This window comes from Chiroxiphia lanceolata, chromosome 20 (genome assembly GCF_009829145.1).
Source record: "Chiroxiphia lanceolata isolate bChiLan1 chromosome 20, bChiLan1.pri, whole genome shotgun sequence".
Taxonomy (NCBI): domain Eukaryota; kingdom Metazoa; phylum Chordata; class Aves; order Passeriformes; family Pipridae; genus Chiroxiphia; species Chiroxiphia lanceolata.
The window spans coordinates 9,498,681-9,521,020 of NC_045656.1; the positions used below are offsets into that span (position 1 = coordinate 9,498,681).

General features: G+C 42.3%; 1 protein-coding gene across 11 annotated transcripts in view; it reads right to left on the minus strand.

The window, feature by feature from the left end:
* The window catches only part of BCAS3 (BCAS3 microtubule associated cell migration factor), a 319,099-nt gene that overhangs the window by 244,054 nt on the left and 52,705 nt on the right, over positions 1 to 22,340 (minus strand). For all 11 annotated transcript variants that reach the window (XM_032707131.1, XM_032707129.1, XM_032707130.1 and 8 more), the window contains 2 exons: positions 19,781 to 19,951; positions 10,160 to 10,253 (listed from right to left, as the gene is read on the minus strand). In XM_032707131.1, the coding sequence (XP_032563022.1) occupies positions 10,160 to 10,253; positions 19,781 to 19,951 (265 nt within the window). The remainder of the gene's footprint in view (positions 1 to 10,159; positions 10,254 to 19,780; positions 19,952 to 22,340) is intronic.

Below are 22,340 nucleotides of genomic sequence, written 5' to 3' on the forward strand. Positions count from 1 at the left end.
TCCGAGCTGGGTGGGATTCCTTTCCAAAACACCAAGGGTAGGGCTGGGAAGGCAGGCACACATCTGCATGGAGGATGTGTATCCATGGATATACTTCATTGGGAAGGCAGGCACACATCTGCATGGAGGATGTGTATCCATGGATATACTTCATTGGGAAGGCAGGCACACATCTGCATGGAGGATGTGTATCCATGGATATACTTCATTGGGAAGGCAGGCACACATCTGCATGGAGGATGTGTATCCATGAATATACTTCATTGGGAAGGCAGGCACACATCTGCATGGAGGGCATGTGTATCCATGGATATACTTCATTGGGAAGGCAGGCACACATCTGCATGGAGGACATGTGAATCCATGGATATACTTCATTCAGGAAGGGAACTCTTCCATTTCCACGCACAGCCATGGACAGACCAGTTCAGTCACTGCACAAACTATCTGTACGATTGATTAAAAATATGATCTTCTCAGATTTTAAATATGAACTTTGATCCCATTCGATGCTTTGCAGGTTTCCAAATTCCAGGATCGGAGAGCTCAGAAGAACCACTCTGACTTCCAGCCGCTCCTGGCTCAGTCCACACGGATTTCTCCTGGCATTCCCACTTTCCCCATGCTCCTTGCACAGCCTCCTGCTCCACTGCAGCTGTGGAGTTGCAGTTGCAGACGTATCTCGTTAAGATGTGACAAAGTTTGTATGGTTTTGTGAAGCATCTGACCCGACCTATGAACAGGAGCTTTATTTATACTCACTTCACTCCTCTCCCGGGCTGATGGGAGTCAAAATACTGCCAAACATCAGTGCTGCTCAGCCCGGGGAGACTCCACGTGTCACTTGTGCTCCAGTTGCAAAAATTTGGTCCCAAAGACACTTAACCGAACAAAGAAATTCTGATTTTACCAAAAATTCACCACAAAAGAAACACAAGGACGTAAAGATACCCAATATATGTAAAATAAATATTTTTTAAAAAATCCCAGCGAGTCAAAAGGAAGGGAAGAACAATAAACTATTATTTTGTGAATAAATAACTCCCAGTGACTGTACTCTGGAGATTTCTAGACACTGTAACGCTCAGGACAAGGCACTAATTCAAGTTGAAAAACAAAAGTCAAAATAAATAGGAAAATAAGTAATTATTCTGTCATTAAATAATTACAGCTCATTTCCCTCCAGATGAGTGCTTTTCTGCCCACTTGCTCTTTTCAATGGGAAAAACTTCTGCAGGGATGCTCCAATTTCAGCCTCTTTAACAATTAACTCAAGGCCACCGTCATGTTTCAATACAGAACATTTCAATAATCAGAGTAATTTCAGGTCTGTTAAAGGTGCAGTCAGGCATCCTAAGGGGGACACAGTTTAATCTGTTTTACTGCTGGCCCAACATTAATTTTCTTGTTATTAATGGGTGGAAAAATCTCTTTTGTAGCCAAGGAAGCGTAATTATTTTCAATTTTCGATGTGTTGCACTTCACAGCTCCCAGCTGCTAAGCTGGCAGGAGCAACACTCCTGGAAAGCAGATCATTTATTTACCACAATTAAAAGAAAAAAAAAAAACAACCCAGGTATGTATAAATCAGCACCATCTTTTGGCTGCTTACTAACTGAGAATCTTGCTTGAAGGACTCATTTCTTCCTCTCCAAACCCATTTCTCTGGAATCTTTTTTACCACCTTGCCATTAATTCCATGTGGATCAAGTCTTACAGCCTCCATCTTTCCAGCCTCAGGTAGAGGTCCAAAAACTCATCCCATTCTGCACATGCAAGGTGTGTGAATTCACACTTTTCTATGCAATATATGTAATAATACCTATTAATTATGTATATTGGAATGCACTTGCCCCCTCCCATCCATTCAAAAGCTGGTGCTACTCCCAATCCAGTGTGGACTCTGCTACAGCTACAGAAATGTTTTAATTATTGTATTTTCAGTTTGTTTTTAAGGACTTGTACTTAAAAATATTGGGTCTGTGGCTCCCTCTAAAAGGGTGAGAAGCCAGGACACAATCCTGCCTCTGGAAATTCAGTGTGGAGAAAAGCTTTCATTGAGAAACACTGTCCCAGGAGAAGACCACCAGGAAGCCTTTGTAACAAAATGTCCTTTTCAGAGGCTCTAAGGCTACTCACTCCCCTTAGCAAATTGGCAGTTGAAGCACAACCTCTTAAAAAAAAAAAAAAAAAATCAAATAGAGGATAATTCTCATCTTTCCTGGCTGCCCACAGCCACCTACTGGGTTTGTTGTACATATAGTTCTTGGCAGTGCAGCTTTCCCTCCCCAGACCCACTGAGAAACGAGGCACAAACCTGCCAGAAACAGGAATGAAGGATTTAAACAACCTTCAAACAGACGTGTCCAGCTTCTCCCCTTGACCCGACTCCCAAAACAAACCCAAGTAACAGATAAGTTTGTATGGATGCTCCTGGAAATAAGGAATAAAAGCACAGCAGTGACAGCCCTCCAGTGGAGCCTAAAGCCACAATCCCAGTTGGAATCAGCCAGTCCCAGCTCAGCTGCAAAAGGGAAACCCTGGAGCTGGGAGGGAATAAAAACTGCTGTAGCACATTTATTTGTTGTGTCAAACCCAGCCCAATCAGCAACTCGAGCTAACCTAAAAAGAATATTCATCCTAGTGGTTCATATTTCCATAAATCCTAAAAAAATCCCGATTTTATAATAAAATTCTGTTTCCAAATAAACAGAATGCATGTGTCAGCTACAACCCTGACTCACAGAGAAGTTCCACTTTCCCACCTCAAAAATTCTGTCCCACACGAGCCACGTCCTGCAGACAAAAGACATCACTGCAGGCAGGAGATTTCAGCCTTCAAAAAAATAATAAAGGTGGAGAACAGAAATAAAAATGAGGGGTTTGGTTATTCCCAGGCTCGTTGGTAGCATTTCTAAAGCAGCTGGTCCAGACTGAAAGGCTGAAGCTCCCGTTTCCCAGCCCAGCATCATTTCCAGCCCTTCACACGAGGAGGGAGGGGAAAAGAAATTCTCTAAGTTTCACCCCTGTGTCATCTGAATTAAACCCTTCACCTCCAGAACTTTCAAATTCTAAATAATTTCCTTCCTGCCTTCTTCGAAACACCAGCGAGGAACGCAAAGATATTAAAAACTCGTTTGTTCCACATTTAAATAAAAAGTTAAAATAATTAAAAAAAAAAATCAATACTTTCAGATCAGTGTTTATAAAATTTAATTAAGCTTGGCACGGCTATAAAATTTTCTGTTTTCCTAGAGGGTGGAGAGGAAACTTCCAGTTTATCATGAAATTTGGGGAATAGAACTGGTAAATAAGGTAGAAACCCCTGTCTGGAACTGATTTCTGAAGCACTGATCTGATTTCCTTCCTTACAGACTCTGTTTTTATTGTATTATCTATGGCTGTAGAGAACTTGCCCAAGTGTAGACAACAATGAATTTAGCAACTCATATTCAGCTTTAGCACAAATAAAACATCCATAATTCGCCTTTAAATGTGGTGAAGTAAAGACAATTGACTGAAATAAAGCTGCAGCCCAACAGACTCTAAAATTACTCTTAAAAGCACATACAACAATTCCTGCAGTATGGAGAGATGTGTATAATTTACACACAAGTTGGTTTTAATTATCACAGTTCATAAAGGCCTTTATACCTCCGAGCTGCCCGAACGAAGAGAGGATTCTGTTCGTTTTCAACGTGGCAAAAATGGATAAAAGGGTCCTCCCTCCTGAAACCCAGATCTTTTAAGCATGTCCAGCTTGCTAAGAGGACTAAAAAAGCCGATTCCAGGCTTGATCAGGGCTGTGATTTACGGAGATCCCACTTGGAGAAGCCCCACCGAGGGCGACTCCGGCCCCGCCGGACGGGGCTCCCTCTCCCCTCCCAGCTGGAGCCCCGGCCGGGGGGTTCCAGCCAACACCATCCCCGCTGCCATTAAAATATTTGTTTTAATTCTGACCCCAGAGTCACAGCTAATAAACAAGAAAGGCAGGCAGAAATTGGAAAACAAACTGAATGCAGCTGTCGGGCTGGACGGCCCACAACGGCTTCGCCGCGCCCTGCGATGCCACGAGCAGCGGGGTCTGCTCTGCACTTCCTCTGGCACAGTTAAATCAGGGACATTCGACTGGATTTTGACTGGATTTTGACTGGATTTTGTCTGGATTTTACTGCCCTCTGAGCTGTGGGCAGCAAACAGCAGGCAGTGATTTCCTGAGGGTTCCTCACCAGGACACAGACAGGGTTTGTGTCGAGTTCCATCACTGCCCTCACACACGAGCCACCAGGATTTTGTGTCTACAAAACACGGTTGTGTGGCAGCCCAGAGTCCACTCCAACATATCCAGGGACCAGAGGATTCATGTTTTAGGAACTACTCAGAAAGGCATTCCAGAATGACACAAAAACCCCACCCAGAGGGGTGAGACACGAAGCCTCTGCTGCTCCACGGACTCCCCAAAACTGACTCTTCGTCCTCAAAAAGTATTATTGTTTTTAATATGTCTTTATAAAAATTAATTAAAAAACACCTTTCCAGAATGCACAGGATTAATATTAATTAGAGAATCAGGAACCTGAACATCCTTGAAAGGAATCCATTCAGAACAGGGCAAAGGGAGCCACGTCCTTTTAAAACTGTAGACACAAAGAACTGAGGATTAAACATTAGGATAGTAAGGGAGCCAGAATTTTCAATTTGTTTTGAAATATATGGAGGAAAACACAGATAAATATAGTTTGCAAAAAAATTACAGCACATTGGTGTGTTTTTCAAAGATGCACCACCCTCCTCTCCTCAGCCCTCAGGTTTGGTTTGTGAAGAGAGAAGAACGAGCACCTCACAGCCCTCCAAAAGTAACCACTGTTTGCTTTCTGTGTTTTTTAATTCAAAAAATAAAAATAAAACCTATTGATTTTAAATATGTGGAAATTCAACTTCCAAATAACTGATATTATTATATTGAAATAAAAAATAAAAACAGGAGGGAGACTTAAATCTCCCCAATCCCACTGCAGTCCTGATTCCCAGTCCCAAATCCCACTGCAGCCCTAATTCCCAGTCCCGCCTCAGCCCTGGGTATTTGCTTCCACAACTTTGCTCCAATCCCAGGACCTGACATGAAAGTGAAAGAGTGAATTCTTTGGACCAAAAAGCAAAGGAGCAGCAATAACCCAAAGCATGTGAGTGAAGCCATGCAGGGAATTTCCCTGGCAGCCCCTGCTCCGGGTGGGATGGGACAGGAACAAAGGGAATTAACTTTCATGGACACCACAACTGGGGAGGTTTTTTTCCTCCTTTGGAAATCAGTTTCTAATACAACTTAATGAAAAATGAGGATATTTGCTGGGTTCCCTCAGTCTCCAGTCTAGACACTCTCCAGTTCAGACTAATCCAGTTTATCACTGAGAACCCTTTCCAACTGTAACATTTAATCCTTCCCTTCCCTCTCCCGTTCCCAGCCCTGCACACACTCACAATTCCTGGCAGCCTCTCCCCAACACGTTAAAAGCTTGGAGGCTTTGCTGTAAACATCTTCATTTCAGTGACCCCCCTCTGGGGCTTCCTGCCTTTTGTGGACTTCCAAAACCTAGTCCAGGTCACCTCCATCCAGAGTTTAAATAATGAGCTTTACATTAAGTAGCAGAGAGGCTCTAATGACCACGTCATTCTCCAACTGGTTTCTTAATTAGATAAACCAGTATAAAATCTAAATATATAAAAATATATATAAATATTACAGACCCATAAAAGTTCAAAGCCTCGTAATGATAAATTCTCAGACAATCTTGCACTGACAGAAAAACATCTTAATAACCAGGAAAATATTTACCTAATTTTTTTTTTTTTTCCCTCCTGGCTGCATTTTAATAATGGCAAAAATTCAACCATAATAAATAAGAGACCTTGGTGTCAATGCTGCTGCTTTACCTCGTGTAACAGAGAGGTTTTACTGGTTATAAAACTGTTACTGGTTGTACATGGAATCATGGAATGAGTTGGGCTGGAAGGGACCTTAAAGCTCATCCAGTCCCACCCCCCTGCCATGGGCAGGGACACCTTCCACTAGTCCAGGTTGCTCCAAGCCCCATCCAACCTGGCCTTGGACACTTCCAGGGAAAATATGATGCACAGGTTGGGAGCAGATCCACACTTCTGCAGCCTGAATAATTAATTTAAATTACCTGCTGGGAATTAGTAACCAGCACGATGTTTTTTTGTCTGGACACTCTGCCCACAGTAAGCTGGCCTCCAATTCAGCCAAAACTGAATATTCAAGCTACAATAAATCAAGCCAATGTTAAGGCTGACTAAAAGCATCCACACACAAAAGCTTAATGTGATTTTCATTTAATAAGTGAATTAAAGTAACTGTTCCTAGAGCCTCTTGGTCAGTACAAGCCTCTTGCTTCCACTGCACCAACATCCCTGCCAGAGGGACATTAATAAAGCCCCCAGATTATTAATATTACTCCACTTCTTTGTATTATTTATTCTCATCTTAAAAAGTTTTCAGAAAAGGCTTAAAGTCTCTGTTCAGAACCAAGGGGGGGACATGGGGTTGTAACTCTGCTGCAGCAGCTGCTCCCATGGACCATCCCAGGGGGCTTCAATGGAGCAGGTTGAAGAATTAATAATAATAATAATAATAAAATTATTGTTATGATTATCATCATTATTATTCCCCAATCCACTAGGAAACTGTGCTGTAAACAAGAGCCACTCAAGAGCCTATGGCTGATCACCCACAGCTCCCAAAAAACTCACAGATCTCTGCTTCCTGACAATCCACAGCATCTCTTGCACGGCACTTGGAAGTGCCATAATAAATCTAATAAATCATTATTAGAATGTTATTTATTCAATATTGGATGGATGTCTAAGAGAAATCAAAAGAGGAGTACTCCAGAAGAGGGACCTTACCCTCCTGTAAAAGTCACAAAAGCCACCACTTTTGGCATATTGTATAAATAATCTCCATTTTGACTCAAAAGTGTAGAGAAAAACTGTGACACCACAGAAGGAGATGGTACAGGAAACACTCATATTCTGAATACTAAAAAAAGAGAACAACCAGAAGTGCCAGGTTAGTTGAACTGGGAACTTGGGACTGGATTTATCAAGCACATTTCCCAGAGCAGAGCAAGGATGTCACAGTCACCAGCAGAACCAGTGTCCCCACAGTGACACCACCACGGCACTGGGAGGGGTTCAGGGGGTTCACATCATCCTTCCTGTTCTCCCCACTGGGATAAGGACCCCCTCAGCATTCCATGCCTGCTTCCCAAAGCCTCCAGCAGCAGCAAACAGCCAGGGAGGAGCAGTCCTTGCTCCCTTTTATTGCCCCACTCCACGTCTTACCCATTAAAATGAAAAATGTCGAGCACAGAGCCCATAACAAGGTAGGAAGGGACCTGGCTTTTAGGAATTCCATAGGAATTTTGGGCATGAGATGCCTGGTTGCACATTTTCAGCTGCAGCAGAAACCCTTCTCTCCCCTCCACCCCCCAAAAAATCCCCAGCAACCCATTCCCTGTAGTAAAACCATCAACTTTTCTTAAAAATTAAAATTTGCTGTGCACAGGAAAAAAACCAGAGAAAACCTGAACTACCAGGGACTGAAATTTTCTGCTTTATGGCTTTTTTTTCTGTTTTCCCTTTAATGATAAACATGATTTGCTGCATATTTTAGCCTGAGACTTTTACAGTCTCCCTAAAAATCAGCTGCCTCAGAAGCTGTTATGACCAGAAGGGTCTGGAAGAGAGAGAGATCCAGGGCAGCAGGGAAAAAACAACTTATGGTGCCCCCTAAGTATGTTCAGAAGGGATATTTCAGATTTGTTATTTTTTTTATTCACCCAGATTTTCAGAGCAGCCACAGATCTAATACCAAAAAAAAGCTGACTGCACATTAGTTCCTTTGAATACCTCAAAAAAAGATGTATTTTGGGGGAAAAAAAAAATCTGATTGTCATTTACTGACTTCAGGGAGCCTCTTTCCTCCCATTGGATTGTTTCTGGAGATCCAGCAGTGCAGCAATATATTCCCAAGAAGCTTTTCTCACAATACCCACCCATTCTGCACTCTTATTTTATCACAATTAACTTGTCCCCAGCAAGCTCCTTGTTCAGCATGAAAAAACACAGAGCAGAAACAAAAAATAAAAGGAACTTACTGGCAACTGATTCCTTTAAAATAGAGCTTGAAGGGGCTGTGGCACTAGTTCAGTACAGAAAAATCATATCTATCTTCCATCTCCACTGACCTTCAGTGCCTTCCAGTGTCACTGGTGGCTTTATTTGGGATTTTTTTAAACACAAACCTGTTGGTTTTCACAGAGCTGAACCCCTGGGCAGCTCACGGGCCCGTGGGCTGAGATGTGATGAAATTAAATTTATCAGAGAATAAAACAGCGCAGTGAAACAGAGCAGAGTTCCCTGTTTGCCTTTACAGCCCAAGTTTGCAGTTGCTGGGCTTGAAATGAGGAGCAGAAGTGGTTTTTCCCTGCAAGCAGCCAAGGACAGTATCAAAAGCCACCTCTTGTTTTGTTGTCTGTAATGAGCTCGGCTTGATTGCCAATATACCACTCTAGAATGGATTGAGATGATGTTACAGCCCTGGCTTCAAACAAAACCCTGCCTTGATGTTAAATAAAGAGCACAGAACCCTGGGCTAAGTGCTGCTCTCGCTGGAGAAGAGTTTTCTCCTGGTTTGCTCTTGCAGTGCCCAGGACACGAGGGATGATCCCCCTCCCTCCTGCAAACACCCCCCAAGCTGACAGCCAAAACCAACACCAATTAAAAAAGGTCTCACCCTGCTCCATCACACACAAATTACTGTCATTGCAGTACCTGAGCAAAACAAAGCATTTGATCCTAATAAAAATATTCCAGCCATCTGCAAAAATACCCTTCCATTTTAAAAATAAGTTAATTCGGTTTTGTATAAACATTCTGCTGCCCTTAAATTTATAAATCCTAAAAACTGTCTTAAGGAGGCATTTAAATAATATCCATAAACCATCCTAATTCAGGCAGCTGTATTTATTTTCACCTAATTAGCACTGCTCAACCCTAGGTATCATCCTGCTTCCAGGGCACAGAGCAAAATGACTGCTCTGGAATAGCTGATTCTCACTTCAGTGCACAGAATTCCACAAAAAAAGCCCTCCTAGAAGAAAACCCAGCCAGATGAGAATACAGCTTTTTCTGTCACAAACTCCCAGTGAAAACCCTGTGAACTGCACAGCTCTATTATAAAGAGTTCTGACACAACAGATGGGGTATCAGAATAACACCAACTGGTCAGTAAAAGTGAAAACATAAATGACAGACATGGAGTTTTATTCTCTGAAATGTGACTTCACCTCATGATCTTCATGGCATTTGCTGCATTACAGAAATTGTTAATTTAGGCAAGTGGAAGCTGTTGATTCCCTGACTATCTCCCTGACATCAGCCAAAATGTTATTTGTCTACAGATAATGAACGTGTTAATTGTCAGGTTAATAAGATTTATTAATCCACAAGGTTTGTATATCTCTCTGCTGCCTACAGTCACTGTTTATTTATACAGAGGAAAGAGAGAAAGAGGTAATTTTGAGGAGTTGCTTACAAGTATTTTGAGATTAGAGTTATTTCACCCAGGAGAGAGGGCAGAATCAACGACCAGATCACGGCAGTGGAAGTTACTTTTAAAACCAGCAAAACGATTTTATTTTCATATTTATGGAGGAGTTTATAATCTAACCCATGTGCTGGTATCCTCTGGATACCTGTGCACCACAACATCTGGGTACCTGGCTGGCAGGATTCCAACAGATGGGAATTCCTCAGGGACAGACTGAACCTCTCGACTTTTACAAGAGCACAACAGTTGCTAAAGTTTGAAATCCCCAGAAAAGACAAATTACAGGAAGGGACAGACTGAACCTCCTGACTTTTACCAGGGTACAACAGTTGCTAAAGTTTGAAACCCCCAGAAAAGACAAACTACCCCAAATATGACACATCCAGCACCGAGCAGGGCACGGAGTTGGGCACCTGCAGGGGTCACAGTGGGACCTGCAATTCCTCCAAAGCCCTGCAACGTATCCCTACAACATTTACTGTCTGCATCTTGTTTACAGCCATCACAGGAAGCAGGAAAATCTCTTACCACTGGGGTTAAAGGCCATGCAGCAAATGGGCTTCTCGTGGGCAGGGAAATGGGCCACGATGCCGTCGCTGTCCGAGTCCTCGCTCACCAGCACCTGGAACAGGGACAGAGCCAGGGGTCAGCAGGGAAGAACACACCTGAGGGAAAAAGCCACCTTACTGCCACAGGGATTGGTTTATGAGATGTCCAGAGTGGTGCAATTGCCAATAAAACTGCAATATATAACATATATAACAAGTCACATATAACAATATAACACAATCCTCTGGAGTTTTTTCACGTAGACACGAGACTGCTCCAATAACTAGTGAGGATTACGCTTGTTATATCTGATTTCCTATTCAAATAGGACAAAACAGTGAAATATTCCTGTTTTGCTCCATGATTTATTCCTGCCTGTGCAGCAGCTCGTTCCAACAGGACTCTCTGTGCTGTGCAGGAAGAGATATTTGAGGTTTCCACTTCCCTTGGCTGAAGTAAAAGGGCTGGGACCTCTCTGGATGCCCACAATGGAGGGGTCTATTGCCCCTAAATTTGTGAGGGAATTCTGCTGCTCCTCCAGTTCCCATCCCACCAAGATGGCAGGAGCTCCCATCCCACCAGGCTCCCTGGAATCACAGGAGGAGGATCACTGGAATTCCACTGGAGAGGGCACAGAGTTCTTTAAACACATGATTTTCTGTAGGTAACAACAGGAGTCACATAATAGAAGGGAGAACAAGAGGTAGCACAGAGATATTTAAAGAAAAGGGGATATTTAATCCTTAAATAAACCAGATTTTTCTCTGGGAGTATTCAAAGCACACAGGGTGAGTGGAAAACCAGACTAAAACCCCCCAAAAAGTGGGTTTGCTTTCCATCAGTCACACAGGTGGGAGTACTAGAGGGATCTGCATTTCCAATGGATGCAAGAGATGCCAAAGGCTGGGAATGTGGATAGAAGTAGCTGCACTGGAAATAGCAGCTAACAGGAGTTTTCTCTGTCCTGAAACTGCCTCAGTGAACATCAGATAAAATGATTACAAGGAGTTGTTCATCAAACCCCCTTTAAAAAAATCATGCTCTCATAAAATACCTTCCTGTGAACAAAAAAAGGAATTAAAAGATAGGAGAGAGTTTTCACAAGAGCGGGAAATTCAGTGGAAAATACCTGGACTGGGATCAGTGTTGTGCAACATCTTCAGAGAAAAGGACAAAGGATGAACTTTCGGGGTTTTTAAACAAAAGCCAATTTGAAGCTGAAAAAACTCCTGGGCCAGTCAAAACTAAAGCTGACTGTGAGGACATCCAAAGGGACACATATCAATGTCTCACTGGATGAAAAGCAAAGATATTCTTAGATTTATAGAAAAGAACCAAAATTTTGTGTGGGCACAACACACGCAAGAGCTGCAGGGGTATTTTATTCCTTGATTACATCACCTTCAGGACTAAATTAAGCAAAACAAAGGGAAAGATCTGTCAGAGAAGGACTTAAAAAAGGGGGTTCTGTGGCGAGCAGAAACCACCTCCTTAACAGGAGGTTGCAATAATTTGTCTGCTGCTTCCAAAACAATCTGAAGGTTTTTAATACTTCCTATTCCGAGCAGATATCGAAATGACGCGGGGATATTTCTGTGCTTCAAAAAGAGGGGCTCATCTTTAAGTGTTTAAGGCAGTCACGTAACGGGGCCGGAGAGTCGGCCCTGCCTGGCTCTGGCTGCTCAGCTGCCTTGGCACTGTGTCCCCCACACAATTATGGCTTTTGCTTCCCCCTCGTCAGCATTTCGTGCTCGCTCCAGAACCACGAAACCAAAGGGTCTGGAGATCTTCCGAAGGGCTCTTCAAAGAGAGCCTCTTCTCCCCTCAGCCTGCAGCAACCCTGGCTCCCACACATCATCTCCTCACAGCCTCAGCGTTTTGCTCAAATTAGAAACTGACACCGTGAAATAAAAATATTGAATCTAGAAACGTGTAGGTATCAACAGCACCTAAATCACTGCTGAAAAACAGCTTTCCAGGATAATTCACGTGCAGGCTGTGAGCTGGATTGATTTGAGGTGGCTTTATTTAAGAAAAAATAAAAGTGATAAATGCACTGCTGTTATCACTCCCTGTCCAGCAGACAGGGGAATATTCCTCTTTTTACTCTGCACAGTAAGACGATCTTTAAATATTTTTCCTCTGGAAATACGATACAAAGCAAAAATGCCACAACATTAAAAGTTGTCAGACACCTCAGTTACACCACTCTGAGAACACAATAAAGCCCAAATCTATACCTGTAGGAAATGTTAACAGATTCCATGCTTTTTCTGCCAATCACTGCTTAAAATTATCTTCCTGAAAAAAAACCACTCCAAAAAGGAGTTTTTAAAAATCTCCACTTTTCACTGTAAAAGCTGATTTACAGGTCCAGCAAAACCAGCCCTTATGGAGGAGCTTTCAGATTTAAACTGAAATGTGTTCATCTCCTGCTCTGGCCAAGTAAATTTAAAAAAATATATTTTAAAAAAAAAAAAAAATCACAAAAGCACCTTCATTACTCAAAAATGTGGAAATCCTTGGAGAATGTGACACTCAGGGCTGTGATGGTGCCACCCCACACCCTCTGTGGACACCTGATCCGTGTCCCTGCCCAGGACTGACAATCTGCCTTTGGAAACACACATGGAAACAGCACTTGCTATTTCAGAACACTGAAAAAAATGTTCTTCATCTTTTTCAAATCACCATGAAAACATTTTAGGAACAGAGAAAAAGTGCTTTGTTTAAAAAATCACCCATTTCTATTGAAGTTTTCAGGATTTGTCACATCCTTCCCCTGCCCTCCTGCACAGTTGGGGAAAGCACATGTCCCTTTTTACAGTTCCAACACTACAAAGGAAGGAGGGAAAAAAAATAAAATCCAAGGGATTAGATTTAACATCAGTAACCAAACAGCCTCTTTGGGAATGTCCCTCCCTAAGATGCCACCAACCCAAAGCCTGGTTCCCATCCCAGGTCAGAGCTTGCACAGCTTTAAATCCCAGGGTGATTTTCCCCTTTTAATACAACCTAAGGAAGTAAAAATTATGCTGATGGCACACATGATGCCTTAGGAATACATTATTTTCTGTATTATAGATCTTTATATGGATTTAAGTGCCTCAGTACAGCAGGGTTTGTATAGAGCTGGATGGATCGAATTGCACAGATTTCGGGTGGACAAGGATGAAACTGGAGCTGTGCAACAACTAAAAATCATCCCAGGCCTCTGTCACACAAATGTCACAGATTTTAGAGCCACTCCTGGCAGAGCTGAAGTGGAAGATGCTGCTGGAGGGACCTGCAGGGTAACAAATGGCCCCTCAAATCAACACTCACCGGCTCCTTTCAACCAGCTGATGGTTTCTTACCACTGCAAACAGCAGAGCTGGAAACTTTTCCTGGAAATCACAACAGTGGGACAATTTCCCTAATAACACACCCAAGTGCTGGGGGGGAGCTTGAGGGAAGCAGCTCATTCGCCCTCCCAGAGCTGACAGAGCCCACAGGAATCCCCAGCCTGCAATTTTTTTCACGCCAGCCAGGCTTCGTTCTCCAAGGTGGTGGCCTCTAACCACCCTCCTATTAGGAGTAAAAGGCCTTACAAAGTCTCTCACTGGGAAAGGTTCATAAATCTGAGCATTACTCACTCACTGAGGCTCCTCAGGGTGCTTGAGGACCTTCCCTGCAGAGCTGGCAAAAAACAACCGACGAGAAACGAACGCTTGGACTGTTCCACCCAGACACCCTCACAAATAAATGAGCACTTGTACTAAATGTAACAAAGGAATAAATGTAATAAACTGTAATAAATGAGCTGATGCCCAAAGAGGGTTTTACCAAGAGAGTTGCGACAGGATTTTCCAAAGAGCTGCCCAGGACAGAGCCCGTGGCCAGACACGCCGAGCCAAGGCCGCGGCTCCCAAAGCAGCTCCAACAGAACACTGAGAGAAGGGTCATCAAACCCTCTTTATCTCACTCAAAAATGAAGAGACAGAACACCAAGGGCATTGTTACATTTACTACCAGCCACCAGTGTCTGCTTTGAGGGCTGAAGCCACAGCTTTTTCCTCCTATGCCATATTTTTCTTCATCCGCCCTATTTTCCGTCCTGCTCAACAGAAGCCACCAGTAATTATGACTCCAATTATTTTAATCTTTAAAGGCAAATTACACCACTTATCCCAGTGGAGACATGTTTTTAAATAAAACATGAAAGTAACACAAGTAAAAAATGGGCCCAAATCTAATCAAGCCGGTCCTACTCTTAATACAATTAAGAAAGAGTAATCCCATCATCATAAAAACAAATAGCTTTGGCAATAATTATAAATATGAATATTATATCATAAAGATATCTTGGCTGATGAGATCTCCAGTGGCTTAAAGAGCTGAAGGTAGGGTTTGATTCAGTTCCTACCCACAAACACTGACCCCCTCAGCCTCCCCCAACTTACAGCCAAGGTCAAACATCAGTGGAAAGGGGCTAAAAGTGATAGATCTGTGGCATTAACTACTGCTCTCCTTTTAATAGAATCCAGCATAAACTCAAACCAGCCCCGTGCTCAGCCTGAACCATTTATCTGAGACAAAAATGTCTTCTTGACAAAAACCAGATCTCCTTTAATAAAAGTGAGGCAGACAGTATTATGCTCCCAGGGAATCCTGGTGCTCTTTTTTTATATTTACATATAAAAAGAATTCTTCTGTAATACACAGAGACATAAAAAAGTGAAGAAAATCGAGGCTAAATGTCTGAGCAAGAGAACATCAGGTCAGGCTTTGTGAGAGCTGCTCCTAAAATAAAAGCCCTGGTGTTAATGACCAGTGGAATTATGTCCACAGTTAAAGTTTTATTATGGAATATGCTTTATTCTTAGAGCTTCTCCCTGCTTCAGACCAAAGTTTCCCAACAATTCCTGCTCCTGATAAGCATCTTGATTTGGTTCAATTGCCATCAACTCCTCACCAAATGAAAATGAACTTTTGAAACAGCGGCGGCCGGCTGGTTGTTGCTTTTTTTTTTTCCCCCTGAAAATTCCTCTTTAATGCAATAAAAAGTTAATAGGGAACAGGGAGGGGGGGGGGGGGGAAAAAAGCCCCAATCACATTTTAAAACATAAACAGATCAACATGTTATCTTCTTCTCCTGAGTTATTTTGCAAATATTCCCCCAGACCCTGGCCTGGGTCGGGGATGAGCCGCTCGGCGGTGGCTCATCCATCACCGGGTCCTGTATTTTGGAAGGGCCACAGAATTTCTCTGTCAACCAACTGCTGGATGTTGAACAGATTTTACATTCAAGCCCCCAAAAAAACTGGCGACTTTTTGAGCAGGGTGGTTATTGCAGCCTGCACGTGGGTGGCCCAGTGGATGAATTAATTAAAATACAGAAACAAAGGTCGGAGGGAAAATAATTTTTTGCTTTCAAAGCCCGAGCCAATAAAGTCTCACACATTTAATTCCAATTACTGAAAAAAAAAAAAAAAAGGAGGACATCTGTAGGGCTTTAGTTTTAGCCATTTCAACTAATTAACAGATTCAAATAAATAGTGGTTCCATCCAACTGAAAAGTTTGCTAACACTTCATTAGAAGGAAGTTTAAACAAGCACACAACCTTGTTAACATACTTTGGTTTACCACAAAGTTACTTGGGCATCTCGATAATTATTTTTATTCCTTTTACAAATATCTCATGACAGCCAACGTCAATAATTCTGCATTCCTCTGCATTTATTTAATGACCTCATAATTCAAATTTTCTTAAAGTATCGCCAATTAAGAAAGTAGGAGCTATCACATAAACAACTGCTGGGGACGGGAGTTTACTACAATATCTACATTCATCAGGTTTATTAAAAATATTTCCCCATATTTAATCCTGGGAGATTCCACAAGGAGACTTCTCTGGCCTCTAACTGTGTATTTTTCAGTGGTGAGTTTGCATTTCACCCCCTGTGCAGTGCACGGAACACATCGAGTTCCACCTCACATTCCTCATATTTGATGCCTTTGAAATGGGAGAAATAACAAAAAATTAGTGAAAACTTAAAGCTGCAAATAGTCCCTCTGGCTTGCAACCAAAATATGTTCCCTAATCGTCCTACTGGCAAATAAATTGCTGTATTTGCACAGAGCAGCTCAGTCCATCTTTAAAACCTGTGCTGTTGTGCTCAAAGGAACTGGACAAGCACTTGCCTAATTAATTTGCAAGCCTTTAAATACATTTATTTTTTTAAAAACCCTGCTTCCCCACTGAAAAAAAGCATTTATTCTTCCTCCAAAATGATGTGCTTGCCTGCCTTAGGTTTACTTTCTCTTTTTTAAAACAGATTTCTTCCTTTCTCTTTTTTTACCAGGTGTTATCTTAAAGATCTATTTATAGCTTGGAAATTATTTTATTTTGCTGCAACACCCAAGTTCTCAGTCAGGCTGTGCAGGTCGATGGAAATCTTTATGGACCTGAAGGAGGGGAGGGATTTATTTATGGTAAGAAAATATCTCCTTCCTGCTTCTGAAATTCCCCTCGGTTACAACCAGGCTGACACCCCCTGGAAACCATGGAAGGACCCACAAATCCACACTGATGGATGGGATGCAAGGCTTTCCAAGGGCTAATTCAGCCCAGGAAGCACTTGGCTGGCATTCCTAATTTGGGGGTTCCCAGTGAGTGCAGGGAGAGCAAAATCTGTGATGGGCACAGCGATGAAACCCCCCTGGAACAGGCACAAGGAAAAGAGGAATGCTGCTGTTTGTTTGGTTCCATCTAGGTCTGTTATTCCCTGAAATCTGAAAACTGGGATGACAAGACAAGGGAAAAAAAAGAAAATCTCTTCAGTGAAAGAGTGGCCAAGCACTGGGAGGGAAGTGGAGTCACCACCCCCGGGAGCGTCCAAAAAACGAGCGGACTTGGCACTTCACAGGAGGGGGGGATTCAGTTAAAGGTTGGACTTGATGATCCATCAGGTCTTTTCCAACCTTAATGATTCTGTGATTCCATAAACCAATAACTTCAGAAAAAGCCACTGCATCAGGAAAACAGGGAGTGACCCGTGCGAGGCAGTCGCTGGACGGCGGCGGCTCTCCCCAAAACCCCGGGTTTCTCCCCAAAACCTGCTCCATCCCCTGCCCTGCCAGCCACAGGCTGGGCACAGGTACTCTGGGTGACCACTGCCAGCAAGGAGATTGGCCCCAGAAGAGCAGAATAATGTCACAGGTTAACAGAGTGAGGGATAAGCTGTGGAGCAGTGGGAATCAGCCGGATGCTCCACCACCAGCAGCAAGCCCAGGTAGCTCAGGGAGGTCCTCGCCTGGTTTAAAGGTCAGATGTGCTCAAACACTCCCCTGAACTGAAGCTTCACTCAATTCTGCCATAAAAACCAGCCAGGACTACCCAGCCAGTCCAAATATGTGCCACCTGCCCCGGCCTGGCACTCCCTGCCCAGCACACAGCACCAGATCCCTGCCAGGCTCCTCGGGAAACACCCAAAATCAGGCTCCAGCACATCCCCAAAAACTTACATTTCCACTGGAAATAGAGTTGGAAGAACAGAAAAGACCTCAGTGGGGACTGGGAGCAACCAGGACACTCTTCATGTGAGGAGGTTCTGTGCTGGGGCCGTGGGGAACGACCAAGTACAAAGTGTATTTAGTCATTTTTAATCAACTTTCCTTTTGCTAGAAGCACATTTCAGCAAGAAAAGACTGTTACAAAGAAGTCTCCTGCACTGAGAAAAATCTAACATTGCAAAAGAAAGGTTATTGTCATTCCCTGGAAAGAAACACAATGCTAATTCTGAAAGCAAACCCCAGCACTGAAAATAATCATCTGACAGATTTAAAATTAAAATAATAATATTGATATTAATAATAAAAATAATATTTTTATTAAAATAATAATCTGACTGACTTAAATTAAAATAATATTATTAATAATAAAAAGAATAATAAACATTTTATTAAAATAATAATCTGACATATTTAAATTAAAATAATAATATTGATAATAATAATTAAAATAATAATAATAATTTTATTAAAATAATAATCTGACCAGATTTAAAACTTCAGCTCACAAAAACATGAATGCAGCACACACAAACAATTAGGACATCCAACTTGGAGCCTCCTTCCCTGGAGATCCAAGGCAAAAATGATTTTCCTAGAACTGATGGCTTATTTATGTTAGAGCAGCAGTATTTGGACAAGGCAAACGTTATCATTTTTACAACTACTCTCCTATAGCGCCCTTTAGGCTTGAGAGCTCCCTACTATTGTTAAGGTCAGAGGACAAGTTCATAAAACCTCTAAATCATACATAACAAGACTTAAAAACCTAAGATCTATCATTTTTTTTTCCCCCTAGGCCTGTGCAGAAGAATCAAAGCACAGACAACGAGGGGCAGGAATAATGACCACATTAAAAAGGCTTCATCAGAAATTTATGAAGGAAAATTCTTCTTTTTTTTTTTTTTTTCCCCTGGTTGTGTATGAAGAGCCAAAAGACCTTTGTGTTTTTTTTCCCCTGGAAACAAAAACAAATCCCAACAGCCAACAGAATTATTTTAAGACCTGACTCTTAAGATCTCAAGTAAATAAATTCTTTTTCCATTCTCTTTCTTTCTTTCCTTTTATTTCGATTTGGGAAGAAAAGGCCTATAATGTTTTATGAACAACCCCCTTTCAATGAAACATTGCTTGGCTAAATACTCCCAAAACTAATTCTCAGGAACAAGCACAACAGGGTTTTTTCTCTGTTTTGTTTCTTTTCAAGTAAAACATTTTATTTCCCCACCACCTCAACTTGACTACTGATGTGTCCTTAATACCTCACCTGCAATGAGCACCATAAATACGGGGGAAACAAGAAAAAATAAAGGCTTTGTCTTTTTAAATTCAATAAATGGGACCACGAGGAAAAAAATATTACCAGTTACAGAATAATGGAGTGTGTGGGAGTTCTGCATAAACACTGGATCCAGGACCAAAAATTAAATGAGAGAACAAAACAAAGAAGGACATGGAAATCTTCTCTGCCCTAAAGACAGTAAAATACACCCATTTATGGTGGGTGTGATAATGGTATGGATTTTGTACTAAATGGTTTTGCCTGATGCACTGTATGTATATTATTACATACAGTAAATTTATTATATTCTTGGTAAAACAGTGCAAATGCCTCACAAAACAGCTGTGTGGTAGCTTTGAGATTTATATAAAATTATAAGCTTTTATAACAAACTTCACTCAGCATCTTTTTTTCACCTGGAATTCAACAGTTCTCTGCATTTTCCAGACCATCACGTTTTCACATTAACAAATATAATCAGGCTCCATCTCCACCTCGGCCGATCAGCATCAATCAGTGTCAATTAGGAACAAGTGTCTGAGAGACAAAATGTGACACTTCACACCCTGCCCTGTCAAAGTGTCACATAAATACCCTGGAAGGACCATATTTATATATTTTGGCTTCCTTTCAGTCCCAAGCAGGACTTTATCTCAGCGCTGCGGGACCGGAACGAGCGCCAAAAATCTGACTTATTTTTAATTTTCAACAGCGTTTTGGTGAGGTTTTAGTGCAAATGCAGGTGCTGCCTGTGTGCAGACATTACCTGTCCCTCTGCCACCGTCTCGGTGTCGATGATGGTGACGATCCCGGGCACCAGAGGGCTCCGGCGGAGGTTGCTGTGAGCCAAAATCTCCTCCTCGGTGGCTCCCGACGGCAGCGTCCCCGTGAGCTGAGTGACCACCTTCCCAACCATGGTCAGCCCCGTCTTTATTGTCTGCCAAGAGGAAAACACCCAATAAATGACATTTTAGGGCCGCGTGGTGGATTTATCTGCAGTGTTTTTCTGCACGTGGTGTATCGGCTGCAAGCGGCTGGAGAAGGAACAGCTTGAAAAAATTTCACCTCTACTTTGGAATTCAATTATTCCAGAGCATTCTTCAAAAAAAAAAAACAAAGAGTATTTTAACGTTTAAATGATTTTTTTAAATATTTTAAGTGTTTTGGCTTTTAGTTTCTTTAATTTTGTTTTGACTTCTTTCAAGAGCCTCGGAAGGATTAAAAGATGAGGCCGAGCTGGGTGTGTAGGAGGGCAGAGCTCACACAAAAACACCCTGAGATGCTGATCCTGACAGAGTTTTGTCTCCTGCACAGTGCAAGAGATGGGATTTGGCCTTCCCTGGATCCGACACACTCCTTGGCAATTAAAGCCTTTTGCAGCGTGAAAACTGAATGTGGGATCAAACCCAGGAAAATTAAAAATGCCCCTCTGAAGGTCCTGGAAAGCAGAACCCCAGGAAAATTAAAAATGCCCCTCTGAAGGTCCTGGAAAGCAGAATCCCTGTCCCCAACTGCACATCCCAGCACAAGTTCTGGGACTTTCCAGGCTCTGTGTGTTTTCCAGACGTGGCTTTTGAAAACATTTTCACCGCACCAGCTTTTATCAGCTAAAGATGCTGGAGATTGTTTTTATGTTGCTTTATTTTGCTTGGAGAAAGAGGGAGAGGAGACACAGTAGGAGAGATGAGGATTTAAAGAAAAACAACCCCAACTACAACTTTAAATGTTTTCTCCTTGAATCAAGGACTGCGCCCGGTCTGCCTGTAAGAGAACTGAGCAGATTTATTAGGCAATATAAATAAGAAATAGCAAAAGAGATCAGAATGGAATGACACTGTAACAAGCCAATTCTTAACTAAAAAGACAAGCTAAGCTGCCTGCTAAATTGAAAAGGGGGAAAAAAAAAAAAAGAAAAGAAAAAAAGGCACCCAGATGCCAGGCTGCAAAAACCAAGAAGCGGCCACAAATCAATAGCAACTGCTTTGTTTAGTGCTAAAATCTCGAACTGCAGTGATTAGAAAACACATTAGTGTTCATCAATTAGCAGCCAAACGTTTGTTTTAATAATTCATGGGCAATGACTTGTGGGTGTGCTGTCAGGAGAGCCCGGGCAGGGCCCAGGGCAGCAGGCGCCACACGGTATCGATGGCCAGGAAGGCTGATTAACCTCTGAGATGCCTCTGCTGATGGACTCACCCCATTACTGCTAATGGAGATACTTCCACTTCAAAATCGAGGCAGGCCTTGAGCACAGCGATGGCTTTTTGGGGTTTAAAGTCTTTAGTAATATCCTGCCATTTGTTTCTGATTATTTCTTTTTATACCCAGCGACGGGGGGAATAAAATGAGGCAGAGGGATGAGAACTGTGACATAAAGCAGGGACTGAGGGGTGAGGGACAGACTAAAATAGCCACCACAGGGAGGGGGGGTCCAACTCTCCTCCCAAAAACTGACCAGACAGGGGTTTTTTTGCAGTTCAAATGCCCTAAAATGATTCGTTTATAGTTTATCCAGCAGGAAGGAGAAATCAGGAAGCGCCACACGGCCAAGTGAAAAAAGGCCAAAAACTCTAATTGACCTGTTTTAGGAAAATATCTTTAATATTTATACCTCGAGCACTGGGATGACAGCGCCAAGGAGAAATTTATAGCTCTCCAGGAAAAAAAACTAAACCTGCTTATCGAGCCAAATGAATTCCTGCCCCGTGGACCAGGAATCCTGAGGAGCAGGGGGTGTGCAGGGATGAGCCCATTAGCCCAGGAATATCAGTGTGAAGCCATTCCAGCCCTGACTGCCCCGTGCTGTTGTGTATATTTGCCAAACTTCCCGGGTAATCTTTAACCTTTCCCATGCCATATCAGCTGTCCCTCCATCCATTAGGACTAATGACCTTGCTCTCACATAAGCTGTTAGTCCTCATTAAGGAGTTATCAGGTAACAAGAGAAAACAGATGCAGCCTTTGCTAAATCACTTTACCACTCCGGGATTAAAAGATATGGAGAAAGAACCAACCAAAGAAGTTATGAGGTGAGAAGGAGTTGGTTTATAATTTGATGTGAGACATGTGACAGACCAAATACATTTTAAATGAAATAGGTTAAAGTTTGCACTGTCCCAGCTCCTCTGTCACTGATGGGAACCTGCCAGTGAAGTTTGCTTATAAATAAAATTAAAACCCTTGATCCAGTTCCTTTTAAGCAACGATGCACATTGTGCAGACACACATATTATTTATAACTCACATCCACCCTATCTACTTAAAAACAGGATTGTTCACGTTCATTTAAATATAAAGAAATACATATATTTAATTAAAATAAATAT